This window comes from Tamandua tetradactyla, chromosome 3 (genome assembly GCF_023851605.1).
Source record: "Tamandua tetradactyla isolate mTamTet1 chromosome 3, mTamTet1.pri, whole genome shotgun sequence".
Taxonomy (NCBI): domain Eukaryota; kingdom Metazoa; phylum Chordata; class Mammalia; order Pilosa; family Myrmecophagidae; genus Tamandua; species Tamandua tetradactyla.
This window is the reverse complement of record NC_135329.1, coordinates 103,637,982-103,659,167: the sequence shown is the minus strand read 5'-3', so window position 1 is coordinate 103,659,167 and position 21,186 is coordinate 103,637,982. Positions and strand designations below refer to the sequence as shown.

Below are 21,186 nucleotides of genomic sequence, written 5' to 3'. Positions count from 1 at the left end.
CAGAACTCCACTCTAATCAGAAATTGGGAGATGCCTGCATTCATATTCAGATAGATTCGTGGTAGAAAGAGGGAGAAATAGCTTCAACCCTGGTTCTGCTAGTAAATAGCCAAGTAATATCATCAAGTCACCCAATCTACCTGAGCCTTTTGGTATAAGCTTCTCCACATGTCCCCACTGGATCCTGTTAAATGGAGTTAATAATACCTGCTTTCCAAGGCTACAGCGTTTAAGTGGTTTCTTAACAGTCAATAAATTACTATTAATCATATTATTGAAAGGAGAGTTATTTTGATAGATGCTTACCTCTCTCAGAGTTGGCTTGCCAATGAAAAAATCTGTGTTTTTGCTGCTTTTAGGTGGGTTGAACTTGGGATTCAGAAAAGCACATCCATTTGCGATCGCCTCCAGGGGAGCTGGGCCCTCATAAGGGAACCCGAGTCCAACAAACAACTGGAAGACAGAAAAAACACACAACACATAAGCACACCAACCAGGATGGGACTTCAGGTTCCCCAGGGGCTCTGTCTGATGGCATGTGGAAGCTTTGGACAATCTGGAAGTTTCTCAAACCCTTGGGGGCGGACGAAGAGAAGTATGCTTACATCAGGATCTGGAAAAAAAACTAAGAAGGGACCTTTAAAGGCTTCAGGAAACCATGAAGTTCATTATGTTCTCCTCTTCTGCTAAAGAAACGGAAAGAAATAACTGTTGTAGGGGTGTGGTGGGTAAGTAAAGGAGTATGAAAACAAAACAAAACAAACAAAAACAACAAACCAAGGGCTGACAATAATCTTTCTGTATTACCAGGAGACATGAGTGAAAAAACACTTGCTTAGCTAAACAGAATGTTTCTTCTCTGAGCTACTGGAACAAACGATGCTTTCAGGGAGGCTGGGCAGAGAGACAGAAAAGAGTGCATGCTGGTTTCATCACAGTACAAATAGATCTGTCTTAAAATTATGGGAGGTCCATAAACAGGTTTTTGTAATGGTGGGGGGGGGGACACCAACATGGTGGTTGTTATTTTCCCCTCAATGCAGGGGGAAAGGGCACTCATGGAGTCCCTAAATCACAAGGTAGCTTCCTTCTCCAGCACCCAATCTGAGTGTTCTTCCAAGGTGGGCAATAGATGGCAGCAAAAACACAGTCTTGAATCTCTCTGCTGCAATCACAGCTGAGAGCGGCTGTGACAAAGGAGGACTTGCTGCCTTGGGGCATCAACTCCTGGGTCCAAAGCAAACTAGCATCTCATAGATATGCCTTGCCGCCTCAACGCAGGCGGGAAGACGTCTGGAGGCATTGCAGGCGATGCATGGGCAGGGGCCAACCTGGGCTTGGTGAGAGGCCCGCCCTTCCTGCCCACCCTAGGGAACAGCATTCTGAGCTCCTCCAGTCCCCACAGGCAAATCCTGTGACAAAGGATTACCAGGCCCCAGGGCACTGAGTACTCAGAGGTACCAAGGGTGAAGGATATTGCCAAAGCAGACATGGTGTGATCCCTCAATTTCTCCTTTTCCTGGTCACTCTCCCCTGCCTTTGCAGCTGCTTTAATGGAATGATTATTTAGAACGGCTCTGCTAGGGAACGCCGCATCTGAGCAGCCGGGTTCCCTGGGCAACAGGCTGAGAGGCAGAGGCTGCGTGCTGGGCACCGAGTCCAGGGCTGAACACTGAGGATGGCCCTTGTTGGACTTACTAAAGTGTCCCACAGTCTCACACAGTGGTTTTCCTGGGGCAAGAAACTAAAATCTTGGGTTTTTTTTTTTTTTTTTTTTTTTTTGGAGAACCTCTGTATTCTATAACTATAGGCTCCTTTTTCCCGGGAGAGAGTCCTCAGCCTTTTGGAGGAATAACCTTTCCTCTAGACCTCAAAATCACTGGCTACTCTGTCAGGGAAGGTCAGTGCTGGAGGGCGTTGATGAGAGAAGCTGCCGGGCCAGGGTAGAACTCCTGCGGCTGGCTGGGATTGTTTCCACTGGAGACCAAGAAGGTGAGAAGGGAGCGTGGTAGCAGGTGCCTGGGGTACATGGGAAACCGCCAGTGCCATCTGGAAGCCTCTTCGCTTGGGTCTTCCATAGCCAGCAGTGATATCATTAGAAAACTTAGATGTATAGGGCTGAGGGGGTGGGGGTGGGTAGAAAGAGTGCCTAACTGTGGCAGAAAAAAATGGGAGGAAATAGCGGGAACTACTAGTCTCAAGACATCCCAGCTTCCTTGAATATGAACTTAAGAATCTAGCCTTAAATTCTGTGATCTGTCCACTCGATCATATTTTCAGGAGGATGTTCTACTCCACAGGGGAAAACAGATGACACTCTCAGACCATGGGTGGGCAAACAAAAGCATGGGGCTTCCAGATCTTTTCTGACCCTGAGAAGAAAAGTGAGAGAAGATGCAGATGGGTCTTCTGTGGGTTTAGCCAGAGACATGGAGCCCGTGCTGTTTCCTGAACTCTGAAAATAAAGGCCTGCTCTGATGTGCTAAAACCTTCAGGAGCTCTAAACTGCAAAGAAGAGTTCTGGAGGAAATGCAAGAAGCACAATGATTATCTATTTAAATAGAAAATCTTGGAAAAAAATTTAATTAGCTTGTTCAGACCAACCAATTTGAACCCATTAATTAAAAGGATTTGAAGCTGTTGCTTAATGGACTTGAATGTGACCTAGGTTTAATTATATCTGAATAACAATTTGCACCATCTCTCGTGCCCTGCTGGCATTTGCAAATCTCAGTATGCATAAAATAAGCATGTAGGGCTAACTCTCCGAAGCCTCATAATTTCAGATTTATGCTTAAGCAAAAGCATGTGATTTCTTGGCAATGAGTTTTCTTGCACACTAATTAGGATTGCAGGAAATGCATTACTTGGAAACACCAAAATAACTTTTTTCCCCTCCATTTTGCCAATATGCACTTTTTCGTGTTTCCTATGTACTCATTACCTGTGACATTACAATGGAGCAGATGTATTAAGGTCTAATAGCACACTTGAGGTCTGAATGACAACAGGAGAAGTAGATGGAATTCACCATCAAACAGCATTCTGGAAGCTTCCAGATGTTAAGGCTTTGCTGCACACTGGTATCTTACCACACTAAATTGCTTTTCCCTACCTCCCCACATCCCATATCATTCTGCCTGCTTACAGATTTCCTTAACATGGAGGCAAGAGACACACTGTACGAATGCATTCAAGTGCAGAGGCTTAAACTATTTAGGAGAAAACTAGGCATATTTTATTTATATCTAGCTGGCCTTCAGAAAACCTGAACCTAATGAGGATATTTCAGATGACAGACATCTATCTCCATGGCTGCAACTCCAGTTCCATCAATGCACATTTCTGGACAGAGGGAGTTTATGCTCTAAATCTAACATTTTAAACTAATATTAAGCAAGAGAGAACAGAGGATACACCAGATGCTTTACTCATGGCATAGGATTGGGATTCCGACATGTAGATCAACAGTTCAGTAAAATTATTCACATTCCTACTCCATGTGCAGGGAGAAGTGTAAATGCTTTTTTTTTTTCTGCATGGGCAGGCACCGGGAATTGAACCTGGTTCTCAGGCACGGCAAGTAAGAACTCTGCCTGCTGAGCTACCGTGGCCCACCCTGTAAATGCTTTTAAATCCCTAGGTGGAGCAGCAGTTGACAGATAATCCTTCAAACGTGGATAAGGTAGTTGTTCCAAAGACTCCATGGATTTGGTCAGTTTTCAGTTTTGAATGGGGAACACCAAGGTTAATTCAAAATAGGGGACACCCAATACAACCACTTTTCTGATTAATTGTAATTAACCACTTCGCTGGGATGGGGGAGGAGGAGTTGACCTCAGTGTACCCAATGAACACAGTACCTGCACAAAGGGGTCAGGACAATGTGGGGATTCACAGCACAGGTACGGAGTACAGGGGACCAGGGTTCAAGTCCCAATTTCATTACTGACTAGTTCTGTAGCCACAGCAAATGGGTAGATGCCTCTTTCTGAGCCCATTTATAATCTATTCTTTCCAGTGATGGGACCTTAGTCAAGGTAACACGAGTTCTCTTTTGTAAAACATTTTACAGTGGCTATATGTATTTATTATCGTAATGTTTTCCATTTTAACCACTTTTAAATGTATGATTCAATGGCATTACTTACATTTACAAAGACATCAATGTAATTAATGTAACTAACATCCATTACCAAGACTTATTCATCACCTGAAACAGAAACTCTGCACCCTTAAGCAATAATTCCCTATTACTGTCTTTCCCCAGCTCTTGGCAACCTCTAAGCTACTTTCTATCTCTATGAATTTGCTTATTCTAGATAATTCCTGTAGGTAGAATTATACAGTATTTGTTCTTTTGTGTCAGGCTTACTTCATTTAGCACAACGTTTTCAAGGTTCATTCATGCTATAGCACGTATCAGAGCTTCATTTCTTTACAGCTGAATAATATTCCGTTGTATGTATATACCGCATTGTATTTATTCATTCCTCCATTGGACTGTTTCCACCTTTTGGTTATTGTGAATTAATACTGCTAAGAACACTGGTGTACAAGTTTCTAAGTCCCTATTTTCAAATCTTTAGGGTATACACCTAGAAGTGGGATTGCTGGGTCATATGGTAATTGTATACTTAACATTTTAAGGACCCACGGAACTGTTTTCTTCAGAAACTGTACCATTTTACATTTCTACCACTAGTGCAATGTTTCCCATCCACAGTGACCGAAAACTGACCAAGCCCATGGAGTGCTTTGCAAAATGGGGAAAACAATAGTACTCTGTGCTACATGGGTTGCTATAAACGAGGTATTTTATGTAAAGTCTGTATTCCAAGGCTTGGCACTTGATAAATGTTCAATAAACAGCAGCTGTAGTTCAAATCCAGGTTCAACTTCACCCGGCTACATGTATACAGGACCTTGTATGGTTTAATCAGAGTTCAGATGTACGGGGGTGGTGGCTGTCAGTTTTTAGAAGATGTTTAGCACCTGCATGTGTATTTTAAGTTCTCACTGTTTTATAAAGTGCCTTGACTCAGGACTGTTAAAAAGGAGAGTAGCCTCCACCGAAGAGGAAGGTGACGAGGTGACGTGATTTATGTGATTTTAAGTGGCTGCTGTATGTGGAAAGGGCAGTCCCATGACTCACAAGTAATTGTTAAGTCACACTTTTCACTCCTCATAGAATGATAAGGAATCGTTACACGTTTTGTTTATATGTATCCCTTTTATATCTTAAAAAAAGAGCCCATAACATTGCTGGGTATGGAGAGAACATTTTCTTTTCCTGATCTGTGATGCTTTTGTGCAGCCCCGAGGGCCCTTTCCAGCCACCTATCTTTTACACACCCAACGCTGAAGGTTGAGACCACAGAGGCCAAATGCACCCCCTCCAGGCTGGCTGCCTTCTTCCCCTGGGCTCCGCAAGCCTGAGCTCCACTGCTCAAAGACCCGCCTGCAAAGAGCTAGAAAGACAAAGGTGACAAAGACAAACAAACCACTTGCCAAGTGCCAGGGGAAACGCACCAATCGTGCCCAGTCATTAAATGCCCTTGCGGGGGAAAAAAGCAAGACAAAACATAATCTCAACACCCATACAGCCCTCATGTCAGTCATTTGAAAGGCCCAGGACAAAATCGAATGACAAACTTTGCATCGCAAATTCATTGACTTGGAGATGGCGGGGGTGGCGAGAGGATGTTTGGATAAATGTTAAAATGTAGGTGCTGGACATCTACGTCTGGGCCAGCACGAAGGGCTCACGGTAAAGGTCAGCTCGGGTACCACCTCCTTGGCAGGGCCATTCGGGTCCTGCCTCAATCACCCGAATTCCACACCAGGTTGACAGATACCTCCCCCGCAGCACGGCAGCACAACAGGGCCTCATTCACTGCCCTCAGTCTCAACTTCTGCTTCATCAAAATGGGCAATGTAATAGTACCAAGCTCACAGGACTTTCCTGATAAAACGAGAGGATCCACAGAAGGTCCCAGGCACAGGGTCTGGCACGTGGCACACGGTGTGAGAAAACGGCTGCTACTGTCGTACTTATGAACCCCAGGATTCCCTATTGCATACCATGATGTGTTAAATGTACCAAGACACAACTGACCATCGCATCCTGTCCTCTGCAGTGGGCTCATCCTGGTCATTTCCTTAACTTCACAATTCACTGCCACACTTTACACAATTGAATCTTTGGCCCCAATTATAGCATTACAGTGAGTTTTTATTAAATATAATATTTCCATTATTACTAGCCCTACCTGTGTGCTTTCCACATTGTTGTCAGTACCTGTGTGCTTCCTCCACCACACCTGTATGCTCCTTGTGGGCAAAACTCTTAGATGCCCCTAGATCCACAATACCTACAATAAGGCTGGGAATACATTCGGCGCTTAAGACGCATATCTTGGATGAACAAAAGAATAAAAAAACTAACAGATTAGACCCTTTCAGCAATCAAGTGTCTCTGTGAGGATGGGCTGAACATTTTGGCATGCATTCGGGAGTGGGAAGAGGCTTCTGCTCTTGAATTCCAAAGGTTATTAAATCATACCTCCCTACACTCTTCCTTCTATATATGTATTTGGGCAGGGACGATAGGAGGGAGAAGGAGTGTATATGTGTCTAGATGTGTAATTTTTTTTCTATCTAGGTGGAATGGGAACACCTTTCTCTGCTGGCCACCTGTATGAAACCAGCTTGACCTGGCTGCCTGAGGGCAAATGGGAGTGGCTATTAAAATGGAAATGGAAGACGGACTGTGCCATCTAAAAAGTAAGCTCCTGGACTGTCACTCATAGTGCCTGGGGATATGGGCTGCCCCATGGAGAAGTGGATACGGAATGTCAGAAGGGCAGTGCCCCTTGTTAGAGAGATCTTGCAGATTTGGATAAACGACTCAAAAGAGCAGGGAAAAATCATTTCGAGAGGCATAGCCCCAAATCCTGGATGAACGATGGTTTCACCTTGTTCTTTAGATGATGGTCTGAAGGCCTTCTACAAGCCAGGCACTGTTCTAGGCCCTGTGATGTGCCAGTGAATAGAACAAGCAAATTCCCCTGACCTTGCTGCAGGATCTGTTTCTGGCAGGTGCTGCCTCCAGCTCTGGGTGTTTGAGGAAAGTTGTGCGGCCACATCTAAACTCAGTGGGAAGAGCCATGGTTGATAAGCAGGATAGATAGGGATGGGACCAGGGCTGCCCAGAACGTATCTCTGCCATCTCTGTCTCGGCTTCCTGGTGAGCCCTACAGGTCACCTGATGAGCAGATGTGCAAGGGAAACACTTGTGCCTGACCCACTGAGGTCCTGGAGCATGGGGAAGATCACCAGAAATCTGGACGGGGAGGGGCCCAACTGCATGAGCAGCAGCAGCAGCTGCTTCTTTTGCTTTTAGACAGCCAGACTTTGTTCTCGACTTTTCCTGCAGAAAGGGAAGTATTAGTTCTGGCTCTCAGATCAGGCTGATCCACTCCACATCCTCCTTCCCTCGATGTGGGATGTGGATGCCCTATTCCAGTATTTACTATGGAGTGTCCTTCCCGCGGGAAGACTGCGGTAGGTGGTATGAAGAGGTTAAAATTAGGAAGGTGGAGGAAGGAAACTTATTAAAGGAGATGGAGATTTATGGCAAAAAGAAAAACACACCACCCGGGCGGGCCATGGTGGCTCAGTGACAGAGTTCCTGCCGGCCATGCCGGACCTGGGTTCGATTCCTGGTGCCTGCCCATGTAATGAAAAGAAAAAAATCAGAAAAACATACCACCCGAGTGAGTCCTGATTTGCTGGCTTAAACGACACTCCTGGATTTGTTGGACTAAATAACTTGTCTGTGGTCCTCTGATAAATAATGCGTCCAAATTTATATTCCTATTAGAAGGGTCTTTTCAATTTAACAGTTCCCCAGCTCTTTTAGCCCTGATTTTAGTCACACAGAATTCCTCAGCTCTTCACCAGCTCCCTGCAGCAGGAGTCTGCTAATGATGCCGAGGCACCTCACGGCACTGCCAGGAAAATTCCGCTGAGCAGAGGGTTTCCTGGGCTTGGTGCAGAGATCCAAAGAGTGCTCATAAAGAAAAAAATAATGAGTCAGAAGCTGATGAAGCATCCATCATTTCTCTATGTCTCTAAACCTCTCGAGGAGCAACAGCCTTGCTTCCCTCTCAAATCACAAGTTGGAGAAGTATGTGAATCCCATTCATTCCACAGGCATTTGCCTCCCTGTGCATCCAGTTCTCCACTTCCAATGTGGATTGGAATAAATCACTTTTAAATTGCTCAGAGACACAGGGGAAGGAGTTAGAGGCAGAGAGGGTTATAAATGCAAAGGCTGACTGGTCTTTAGTGTCATTATTTCAGAGCCCCAGATTCATTCATTTTAGTGCTTGCTGCTGTGTTCTGGATAGACAGGGAGTCTTCGGTGAGGCATTGCCTCGTTTTCATCATATTTGCCAACTGTTTTAGTCGCAATTCCACTCAGAGCGTTTTAATGTATTCTAGTCAGATCAACAAGCAATACATAATGGGGTAGGTGACATCCTCTAAAGGCACCGGTTTTTCAAGGATGGATATCATGCCCCTCACACTCAAAATTCAAGCTGCAACCCAGGCAGTCACTGATATCACAAGCTTGGGCCTCTTGGGACTCCTCTCTTGTCCTCCCCTAGACATGAGGGATCTCGGCTTTGGCCTCTCTCCCATTCTCTAACAGGGTAAATGGATGGCAGGTAAGTACGGGTTCTTTTAAAATTTGCAAGGCTGAGTAAGATGTTCATCAGGTTAGGCTAATAGAAGTGTGTGAGACAGTAATGACATGCTGCTGAAAAACAGCTCTGCCAAATGTTATTTTAAAGGACCTTGAGCTTTTTCCGCCATCCTATGTGAGGAAAAGTAAAATGACGGAAATAGCAAAAATAGCATTGCCACCAAAGGGCCCAGACTTTCTGACAACCCTAAAATGTCAACCTATGGCAGAAGGTGACCGGAAGGCAAACTGTGCAACCTGGAAATGCAACTTCACTCTGGATCATCACTCACCATCATTAGGCTACAAATGCTACGTGAGGAGATAAACTCTTAATGAAAACAAACCAGGTCTTTGGCCAAGGAACTACAGAATTGTCAAACTGCTTATTCTGCTATCACACAAATGACCTGGAAACAGAAATGATCAAATGCATTTACAGATGGGGAAACTGAGGCAGAAAGGAGATACATATTCTTTGGCTGGTGGGCATATATTTTAAGTGTTCTTAAAGTTGAGTGTTAATTTAAGAGGATGGAAGGCTGAGAGCCTACAGAGCTTGTATTTGTGATTAAAAAAAAAAAAAACCAAAACTTGGAGTCAGGGCCACCTCTAAGACTTACTTGGCCCTGTGACTTTGGGACACTCAAAGTCTCTGGTCTATTTCCTCATTTATACAACAAAACTAATAATTGAACCTACGCTACCTTCCTCTAAAGGCCATTGTGAGAACTAAACAGTATGGCAACAGGTAAATGCACTTCCTAACAGTGAAGTCTGCAATGATTAGAAATTGCAATTATGCCATAAAAGTGCATCCAGGCACCCTTTCTCCACTACCAAAGAGTCAGAGACCAGAGTTAGAAAATGCACTCTCCATAACAAGCTTCCTATGTTTTAGAAAACATCAAGGCAGAGATCCTGTTGGTCTTGTTTACTCTTATATCCCTTGCACAGTGCCTGGCACACAGGAGCTACTCAATAAATATTTGTTGACTTCATATATGGGCCTATTAATGGGCATGATAGAGCTTATCTAATACATTAATACCTTCAAGGCCAAGCTCTGGCTTATTCACAAGTCCTCTAACTTCACTTGATACTTCCATAGCAGAATTACGAACAGACCATTAACCAGATTGGACATTGGATGACTTTCCCATGGGGCCACAAGACTGTGTGCATTGTGCCACCGCTCTGAAAAAAAATCCTCACTGTTCCAGTGGCTCCCCCAGATACCTACACCAGGTGATCTGAACTCCTGCCTATGTCTTTGACAATCAGATCCAATCACCCTATCAAATTTTATCTTCCATTATTATCCAAAATCTAGACTAGCTTGGTTGGTTTCTAGCTTTCTCCTGAATGTATCATCCCCACCTCTGCCACGTGATTCTCATGTCTGTCCACAAATGGCAAGTCTCTCCACAGTCCATACATCCTTCCTCTCTTGTATCTTTCATGATGCCCTCCCTATTCCTCAAGTTCACAGTGGCCGTCTCTTCATCTGAACTTCGTGTTCCGTCCACATGTATTGAATGAGGAGGTGTGAAGAAAAAGCTAACAGGGGACTGAGTCCTTGGACACTGGTGATGCGGGTGGGGTGGACAGTGATAAGCCAAGTGCCCCCGGCTTACTGAGAAAGGTGCTGCTCTATCAAAAGGTCCGTTTCTCTGGCTAGGGCCTTACCTTTTCTGCTTTCTACTGTATCCCCAGCACCTCGTGTGACAACTAGCACAGAGTAGGTCTTCAGTAAATTCTTTTTTTTATTATTTTTGGATTAAACAAATGAACAAAAGCTGTAGCAAGCTCCTTCCACAACTTGGTAACTTCTCCGTTACCAAGCTGGGTTTAGAAAACCACAGGAATGACCTAAGGAGATAAAGTAACATTAAAAAGAAAGCGAGACTCTGACCCCATTTTCAACACCAAAGGAAGCAAGCCTGTAAACAAAACTACTGTTGAAGTTTTCCAGAACTGATACTAAAAACTTACCTTGGTCTCTCGGAGAAGAAACTGCAGGTCCCGTCCACTGAGGATTCCGTGATTTTTCACATAACTGGGAATATACTTTGTGCTCGAGCCGTAAACAGTTGCATGCACTTCCATGTAAGTGTGGATAATGTCCAGGTAGATCTTCTTATTCTAAAGAGGGGAGAGGAGGAGAAGGCATTTCTCTTTTCCTTTCATTCATCTAACAACATGCTATTGCATAAGGACAAAATCTCTCCTAAGAACTAAAGGCTGCAAAAACAGCCATTCTGATTACGGAGATTGCAGGGGTTTGGCAACCCAATGCCTAAAATGAAAAAAATAAAATAAAATAAAACAATCTGGCCGGCTTTTAAAGGCAAAAGCATTTATGTTGCTGCTGTACATTTTTATAAGAAGAGGCATTTTACAGCAGCATATTACTGAATACCAAATGATAGCTTACAGCCAATTGTTCTGAAGCATCACCCTTACTTTGTAATTATCTGGGACCCAACACATCACTGTTGGCTCATTCTCCTTTCGAGGGAGGAAGTTTAGGGAAGGAAAGCCCGAAGTTGGACTAGGATTTTATCCCGAGACTCTAAGCTGTCCCCGAGGAACACAAACATCCTCAGCTCTCGCCAATATTTCTAGTAGTGATTAACTCATGTTGTCAGGACTGGATCCCACCTAATTCGGATCATGAGAGTTTCCCACAATATAGATTGATTAACTCGGCAGCTGGAGAGATGAGAAGACCCGTGTAGACAAAAGTGAAAAGAAGGTTAAGTGTAAAACTTGGTTAGCACTGAAACCCTCCAGAGTTTTACCTTTATTGAATACAAAACAAAATCCCTTTCCTGCATTTGGAGGCACGGAGTTTCAAGGCCCGTTTCTCGAAATCAAAACCACCTGTGGAGTGGGGCAAGCTCGCTTTCGGTTCCTCTTGAAGCACTTCACATCACCCCATGACTAAGCTGCGCCAGCTGGAGTGTTTGTGTGTGTGTGTGTGTATTTTTTTTTTAAGTTTGCAAGATCCGAGTTCTGTAATGTTCTCCAGTTACATAAAAGTGGGACAAGGTTTTCCCATCCTAAGCTTGTTCTCAGATACTCCAGACAAATCTAACCATAGCCTGTTTTGTGACTTAAGACCGTAAGGGATGCGGGGCTTGTGAGACCAACAGCCAGAGCGCGCAGAGGAGGGGAGAGGACTGGAGGGAGAAAAGGGGAAATAGCTCTTCTGCTTGGGCAGGAAAGTCCATAAGGGTTGGCCTGGGCAGCAGGGCCCCTGCCTCTGACCTGGAGGGCCAGCTCCCCAGGCTGCTGTGAGCCCAGTTCATGATCTGCCCTCTGCCATCCATAGCTCTGGTGGAGAATATTATACCTCGCTCTCAATCTGGGGGCACAGGAAATTGGTTATTTCAAAATCACCTATCAAAAGTCTGCCTGACTGGAAAGCAGCATAGTCCACATTCTCCATTTTATGCACCAGCATGAATTTGTTCATAAGCAAGTAAGTCCATCTCTGCACTCTAATGTATGAATTAAATGAACATTTGGACTCAAATTTAATTTCACGCCATGTTTGGTGTGGCTGGAAGATGCTAAATTCATTACTTCAGAATGAAGTACCCTTGAACTGGTGCAGAGGTGACTATAAATAGTTGAGAAACCATGACTTCCCGTTTGTAGCTAGTACCAAATTAAGGACCAGCTACCTGGTATAAGCTAATTTGCAGGGTTCTCTGATATAGTCCTGGAGCCAGATGTGACTCATTATTCCTAGTGCCCCCCATCTCCCCTTCTTGGGGACTTAATGCCACCCACGGCCCCAGTAAGTAGGCAGGGGCATCTGCCTAGGGTGCACATCTGACCCAGGGACCCCAACTCAGGCTCAGGAAGGCAAGCTGAGATCCTCTCTTGGGAACTCTGAATCCTGTGCACAGAAAGATTCTGCCAGATGGCCCTGGGATTTAGAACAAAAAAAAAAGTCAGTCGGTGTTGGTGTCTGGGCAATTATGGGCCAAATGCAAGTTTTGAAGAAACCAGCTGTTAGTTTGGAGGGTGAGGGTGGAAAGAGAACCAAGTAATTGCTGGAACAAGGGAGAAGAGGGAAAGATGGAAACAAATGGTAGTCAGAGGGATGCAAGGAGTGACCAAGCCTGAGACGTCACTCCTGAAAGCATTATATACATGTAACGTGGGTGTGTGTGTTTGTACATATGTGGGGAAGGAAGGAGGAGGGGAGAGGACAGAGAGGACAGAAAGCAGAGGCAGAACCATTTCTGGTCCCTACCCCATCTACAGCACCAGGGATATTTCCAGATTGAAGCTTTGATCAAATCACTGACCATCTTTAGAAAAACCATCACCTCTCTCCTGGAATAAAACAATAAAAACCCAACACCAACCCCGGCTAGTGTTTGCGATCTGAACCCAGCGCTGCTTAAAGTCCTTTACACATATTTACTCATTTAATCTTCCCGCAATCTGGTGAGACAGACATATGATGAGCATCTGTATTTCACAGGTGAAGACACCCATGCACAGGGAGACGCAGCAATATGCCCAGACAGGACGCACGGCAGGGCTGGGATTGAGCACTCGGGGATTACAGCCTCTCTGAAGCCAGCCCGGCACCTGGGCCCAGAAGGTGTCTAAGACCTGTGCCCTGCTGACCTCTCCAGCTTTGTCCAGACACTACCTGCTGCTGTGCCCCACACCCCACCCTTGTAATGTCTTCTTAGTCACTGTGAGCCACTGCCAGGTGCGGTCTCTGACTTCTACTCAGGACTTTTTCTGCATTTACCCAGGCTGTTTCCTCTGCCTGGAACACCCTCTACCTTCAAGTCCTGGCTCAGGTAGCACCTACCTCCCTTCCTCCCCAAGCCTTCAGCTCCCTGAGCTAACCTTATTCATCACCCCAGCAGCAGGCCACCACATTGCCCTGCGATCGTCAGGCTCTCCTCCTGCCAACCACCATCGCGGGGTCTACACACACTCAGCCCCCCAACGCCTGCAGCATATTCTCATGTAGCCAGGCAGCCTGAAGCAACAGGCAGGAACCTATACTTCGGGCTTATTTATTTTGCAGATAACCTTGTCTTTGGGTTGCAGGGCCCATGAATCACTGACTGCAGAAGAATTTATATGGTACCATGCCATTTTTGTAAATCTGTTGCAAAGCAATGTTATGCAAATGGACATTTATGCATATGGACATTTGCAGTAAAAGTACAAAAATATGCATTGGGCATGTTAAACAGAAACTTCCAGATACTGACTATCTGAGAGGAAGAAGGGAGGATTTAGGGTAGTGGATGGGGCTTTTAGCTATAATTGTGATATTTTATGGCCAACTATTAACACATAAATCTGAGTGTTAAGTATACAGATGTCTTATTTTCTAACTCTTTTGTATAATTGATAGATTTCATAGTTAAAGAAGAAAAAGTGTAACTAAACACAATCACAGTAAAATAGACAAGTCTGTTTGGCTTCAAAGCTTGTATCACTGCTCCCACACTGTAAGGCTCAACTCTTGTCACCAAGGGCTTTAAAGGGTCCCCTTTTCTCTTCAATGTGCATTATTGCCTTTTGGGTTTAAGAAACAGGATGCTAAGATTTCTTAGATTAAGCAGGCCCCTGCCTGCCTTTCCCCAACCCAAGGGAAGGTCTAAAGTGGGGAGGGGGTGTGCAGGAGTGAGGACTTCCTCCAGCATACCACCCTTCCCTTTTCCAAGCCCAGGTCCAAGAACTGAATCATGACAGCCCCTTAGAAAGCTTCCCCCTCTGACTCAGAGACCAAGGTCAAAGAAAATCCTCCACTCCAAAAACCCTACCATCTACAAATTTCTTAAAATGGAGTCATAGGGAACCTACACTCAGCATTATACCACAGCCTGCCACCCCCACCCCCGCCCTCAGGGCCTTGGGAAATGCCTCCAAAATGTCCCAGCTGAGCAACTTGCTGCCCCATAATGCTTTCAGTCTCCAGCGCAATTTAAATTCTCATTAAAAACAACCAATCAAACTGATTAAAATTTAAATCTACCTAAGCTCATTTATGGGAGTTGCTAAGGAAAAGGCAGAGGCATGCTAGAGCAACAAGCAGTTTTCAGTGTATCTTCGGCTTTTATGATTGTAGCTGGAGGCAGGTGCATTTGCAGAACTGGTAGTAAGATATTTAGAGCTTGACTCAGGAGCTTTAGGAAAACGATTCAATCTAAAGCAACACTACGGTGAATCTGACTTCCTCTTCTGCTGGTGAACTAGTGGTTTGAGGAATTTTTTTGGCAAATGGCAGCAATCTGAGCTTTGGGTTAGGGTGTACATCTACATACTTGTCTCCCCAGCCATGTCTTGACCCCCACATCAAATGCACATATGTCCCTTGTCCTGGATGATATTTTCTCTCACCCCCCAACGTACCCTGTCACCTGCCTTTATTGTGTTTTCATTTTTAATAATTCTGCAGCACCCACCCAAAGTTGACTCCTCCAGGCAGGAGCACAGGGCTAGTGAAGTCCTCCTCCAGGAAGTGCTGAATGAACATGCAAAAGTCCATCCCTCTCCAGAATCCAGGCAGTGAGCTGCAAAACCAGGCTGCTGAAGCTAGCATGGGTCCTGCTATGAGGAAGGGGGTCAGGTTCCAGTGAGAGAAAAGTGAAGTCCTCACCCAGAGGAGGCCAGACGTGAGAAGGCAAGTATCTCGGCAGGTCTAGCTTGCTGGTTCCATAATGTCTGAGCCCAGGGGCCTCCCGCTCTTGCCTGGGTTCTGAGCCAGCCAATCCCTACTTTGACCCAAACTAGTAAAGCTGGGCTTCTTGCATTTACAATAATAAGAGTCCTAAAAAGTATCCTTGGGATCTAATTCTTTGACTGCCATGGAATTTTTTTTTAAGGGGGAGGGGTTGCATGGGCCAGGAATCGAGCCCTGCTCTTCCCCATGGTGGTTGAGCATTCTACCACTGAACCACTTATGCACCCCTTACCATAGAGTTTTTAATCATTTATTAAACTTGTAGTTTTTCACCTGAGCCTCCTCACCCCATGCAGAAAATTGGTCTAGTTCATAGCTTAACTAATACGCATGGTGAATTGTGGCTTTTTTTTTTTAAAAACAAGAAACAGGGGCGGGCCGCGGTGGCTCAGCGGGCAAAGTGCTTGCCTGCTATGCCGGAGGACCTCGGTTCGATTCCCGGCCCCAGCCCATGTAACAAAAACGGAGAAACAGAATACAATAAAACAAGAAAATGTTTAAAGATGTTTCCCTTTCTTCCTTCCTTCCTTCCTTCTATCCTTCCTTCCTTCTCTCTGTCTTTCCTTTAAAAAAAAAAAAAAAAAAAAAAAAAAAAAGAAACAAAAAGCCATATAGTCTGCTTTGACCAAAGCTAGCCATAGAAACCCTCCAATAACTACCACTGCTGCATAACCCCTTGAAGGGTTGAAGCTGGATTTGTCAACTCTACTGAATGAAAGTCCTATAAATCTTTCTCCGCTACAGCCTTCCTCTATTCACTCCGGCATCTGTCACCTCCTGCTTGAAAGAATGTCATCATCTCTGAGCTGAGCTCCCTGTCTGAAGGGTGACACAAACCTTACGTGACTTCTCAGCTTGCCCTGCCTGCCTGTTCTCTCTCTTCCTCAGCCATCATTGCTCACAGGAGCCAGACTGCCCTCCACAGTCAGACTGGGAAGCAATGAACACCACGGGATGTAGCTGGAGAGCCCCCCTTCCTGAAAAGCAGCCTGAAAGCTCCCTAGGAGGTGAACCAAGGCCAATAAGAAACAGAAAATAGAGGGAGCTGGGCAAATAAACCTCCCAGCTTCTCTCTCCCTGGGCCTATGTCAAGGCACCACTCTTCTGGGCAAACCTTCAGGGTTGTACCGAGTGCCCAATGGACACATAACTAGGCAACTGCAGTGTCTGTGGGGCTCCCTGTGAAGCTCCATCACATTGTCTTGCATCCAACCTTGCCTCAACTCCATTTTTCCTTCCCTCTTACTGCTCTGGGCTTGTAGCATCCTCCCCTCAATGAAATATTAATATTTTAGTCTTCGCCTCAGGTTCTGCTCTTCAGAACCCTGGTCTGAGACATTAGCTCTAGGTTTTCACCTCTTCAATCCACCTTCCTCCTTGCCCCTATTTCCAAATTTCAGAGCAATTTGCTTCTTTACATAAAGATCTTCCAAGGTTCCTCATGGTAAATGAATAAGAGCCCATCTTCTCAGCAATGCCCACCGGGCCCTTTAGTCTGCCTTCTGACGTACTCTCCACTTTATCTCTTACTACTTCCACTCCTACTCGGCATATACTAACTTATTCCTCATTTCCAAACCACTCTTGCTCTGTCACATACATTTGGCCTGCCATTTTCTTTGCCTGGAACACCCTTCCTTTCTCTCTCTTTTTTTCTCCTGGATGGACTCATCATGGCCACTTCTCCTTCAAAAGCTAGCTTTCCCTCATGCTACTGGGTAAAGTCAGTAGATACTTCCTCTGTGCATGAGGTACCTTCCTGTTTGGCCTCAATGAGCTGAAATGCCACTGTGTGATTCTATCCTGAACTTGGCCCTGAGCAGGCACTTGATAAATGTATAGCTACTGAATGGAAAACAGAAATGGGCACACAGACCACAAGGCATTGATGAACTTAATGAAAAGGTGGCCTCAGGCACCACCTAGTTTCTTCAGTTGCTTTCTGTGAATCTGCTAGTCTTCCACCATTTCAACATTTAAGTTCTTCCACAACTAATATCCACAACTTCACCTACAGAGTGTATTTTAATAAAAATAAAGAGCATAGTCCAACCTGCTCAAGAAAGCAGAATGAGATGCTTTAGGGTCCCATCTCACAACAGAAGTGTTGAAAAACCAGCAAGAACTGGCAGAACCATCTTGCTAAAAGCTCCACAAAACAGCTAAAGGATTGTAGTAACACGGCAAGCATCAAATCAAGAAAGAGGCTACTTAAAGGCAGTATGATTTCATGGCGCCCTGGGTGGCCCTTCCCTCATCATTCAGGTGCTGAGCTGGCCCATGATCCTGTGCAAATCTCTGGTCCTGGTATAGAGGGAGCAGAATAACCCTTGTGTATATAGTGGGAGCTGGTATATGGTTCTTAAGTGGCCTGCAGGACATGCTACCCTAATTGGCCCTATATATGTAAGGTGTCTCACAGAGTTTACTAAGGGATGCTGTGGGAGAGTTGGCAAGCCATACTATTGGGGCAAGGGACTTGTAGCTGTAGGATATACAGTGCAATGCCCCAACTGTAAGGAAACTTTTCCCGGGGAAGAGGGGACATTTGTATTTGGGTAAATGGTGGAATTCCTAGAGCCACATGTGTAAGAGGCACATGGGAAAAGGATCAGGGAGGCTTTTACAATTTGCCTGGGGGCTATTCTTTAAACTCAGTGTATGCATAAGCCTTGAAGGAGAGGGTTCACACAGGTAAATTTGCAAAGACTAGGAAAGGGTTTACTTCCTCATCTTCTTCCTTTTTTTTTTTATTAGTTCCTGACATTCAAGGAAAGCTCTGTCATATTACCAGTTGGATGCAAGTGTAAGGAACAGATATCTCACAGTCTAAGTTCCAGCAATAGCATGCTAGAATATTAAAAATGTATGGGTTTTAATAGAAGTATAAAAAGAAACAAGAAGTAGTTACCCTGCAAAGGAGAAGATTAAGGCATTTTAAATCATCAGTGAGGAGGACCAGACCTAAGACAAAGATTTAAAAAAAAAATCTAAATATCTCAAAAACCTAAAGGAAAACATGTACAAGGAACTAAAAGAAGTCAGGAAAACGATAGATGAACACAGAGAGAATATGAATACAGAGATGGAAATTGTGAAAAGGAACTAAACAGAGGAGAAAACCATGGTAACAGACATTAAAAATTCCCTAAAATTTTTTTTAAATTTTTAAAAAGAGGGATTCAACAGCAGATTGGAGCTGGTAGAAGAAAGAATCAGTGACTTTGAAGATAACACAATTGAAATCATCCAGTCTGAGGAGCTTAGAAAGAAGAAGGGATGAAGAAAAATGAACAGTCTGAGGAAGCTGTGGGACACCCATCAAGCATAGCAAGATACACATTGTGGGATGTTCATACCAGTAGAAAGAGACAAAGGGGGAGAGAGAATTTTAAGAGAAATGGCTGGAAACTTCCAAAATCTAACAAAAGATATGACTGTACATGTCCAAGATGATCAATGAACTTCGAACAGGAAAAACCCAAGTTGACCCATGCCATGGCCTATAATAAACTGCCAAATACCAAAGATAATGAGAAAATTCTGAAAGTCGCTAGAGAGAAGCAACATGTCACACTCCAAGGGGCCTCAGAAGTGAATTCTAATCAGAATCCATGGAGGCAAGAGGGAAGTGGGAAGACGTATTTAAAGTCCCGACAGCAAGAAATTGTAAACCAAGAATTCTGTATCTGGCAAAACTGTCCTTCAAAAATGAGGGAGAAATTGGGGGTGCAAGGGTAGTTTGGCAGTAGAATTCTTGCCTGCCATTTGGTGACACAGGTCTGATTCCTGGCTGGTGTACTTTCACACTCCCCGCCCCCGCCTCCAAAAAAAATCAACAAATGGTGCTGTAATAATTGGATACTCACATGGAAAAAGAAATGTGACCGCCACTATATAGTGCACACACACACAAACACACACACACAAATTGGGAAAAATTAAGATATTTCCAGATAATAACTAAAGGAGTTTGTTACCACTAGATTGGCCTTATAGAAGATGCTAATGAGAGTTCTATAGGTTGAAAGGAAAGCATATTAGCAAATACATTGAAGCTGCATGAAGAAATAAAGATCTCTAGTCAGGGTAACAACATGGGTAAATATAAATGCCAGTGCCATTGTAATTTTGGCTTAAGCTCCAGTTTTTACTTTCTACAGACAAATGCATGAAATCAGTGATTTTGGACTCATAATGCATAAACATGTAATTGTGACAAAAAATACACAAAGGTGGGGGAGTAGAGGGGTATGGGAACAAAATTTGTATCTACTATTGAACTTAAATTGGTACCAAAGCAAACAAGAGTGGTATAGATTTAGGATGTTAAAAATTAAGCCCCATGATATCTACAACAAAAATACTGGAGAAGGGCGCATGGGTGGTTCAGTGGTAGAATGCCCACATCCATGTGGGGAGACCTGGGTTTGATTCCCGGACTATGCACCCAAAACAAACCAACCAAAAAAACAAAACAAAACAAAAATACTGAAGAACATACAAGTTCGTAGAGACAGAAATTAGAGTACAGACTGCCAGGGTTAAGGGACAAGGCGAATGGGGAATTGAAGCAAAATTGGTGTAGGGTTTATCTCTGGGAAGATGGGAAAGTTTTAGTAACAGAAGGTGACGAGGGTACTGCAATATTGTTAATGCTATACTTGGGAGTGGTTGAAAAGGGAAATTTTATGTTGTATATATGTACCCACAATTTAAAAAGAGAAAGGAAGAAAGAAGGAGCAACTAAAGAGACAATGATTAAAAAAAAAAACGCAGTCAATGATTATTAAATGTGATACATGATCCTCAATGGGATCTAACATGGGAGGAGAAAAGACTCAAAGACATTATTGGGACACAGAAAAAAATTGGAATACAAACTGTAAGCCATATATCAATGTTAACTTTCTTGAACTTGATAAACACTTAAGTGGCTACAGAAGTCAACAGTCTTGATCTTAGGAAATGTACATGGCAACAATAAGTGTCCAAGGGACATGATGCATACAACCTACACTCAAATGTTCAGAAAATGGACTGATAGTTATAGGTAGATAGGTAGGTAAGTGCGTAGGTAAATGGATAGATGGATAAAATGATATGGCAGAAGTGACAAAATGTTAAAATTGTTGTATCTGAGAAACTGAGGAGTTGGGTATGATGGAGTTCTCCAAATGGGGCTTTTATTATTTTTGTTATGGTCCTATAAGTTGAAAGCATTTCAAAATAAAAATAAAAAGTTGTTTTTTTTTTTAAAGAGCACAGTTGCTAACCTTAAGAGGTATATTTTATAACTCATGCATCTTCCTTTTAATGTAGCTACCAGATAAAAGCATCTCTCTCAGAAATTACGACACAAAAAGAAAGGAAGATGGAGGAAAGGTTAGAGAAAGGGAGGGAGGAAAGCAAAGAGAAACTCACTTATCTATCTATCTTGAAGCCTCAAATTCAAAAAGGATAAAAAAAATCTTTTACTCCAAGAATAAGGTGAGCTCTAAAGTACTCTATGAAAGGCAGCAGTGAAGCAGAAACAAGTCACAGAATAATTTAATTCATTTTTGCAGTCCCTAGCTCACGTATACCAAGTTCCACCATGGTTTAGGGGTGGGGGTCCTTGCTATGCTCCACTCAGGTCTCCTGAGAGGCTAAGAATCTGCCCCATTCCTGAAGAGCCCAGTCCTCTAGAAGAAATGCT

At 43.9% G+C, this 21,186-nt stretch overlaps 1 protein-coding gene across 9 annotated transcripts in view; it reads right to left on the bottom strand.

Annotated features, from left to right (window-relative positions):
* Window positions 1–21,186, bottom strand: part of MGAT5 (alpha-1,6-mannosylglycoprotein 6-beta-N-acetylglucosaminyltransferase) — a 376,908-nt gene that overhangs the window by 40,936 nt on the left and 314,786 nt on the right. For all 9 annotated transcript variants that reach the window (XM_077153611.1, XM_077153615.1, XM_077153612.1 and 6 more), the window contains 2 exons: window positions 10,748–10,897; window positions 307–453 (listed from right to left, as the gene is read on the bottom strand). In XM_077153611.1, coding sequence (XP_077009726.1) covers window positions 307–453; window positions 10,748–10,897 — 297 coding nt within the window. The remainder of the gene's footprint in view (window positions 1–306; window positions 454–10,747; window positions 10,898–21,186) is intronic.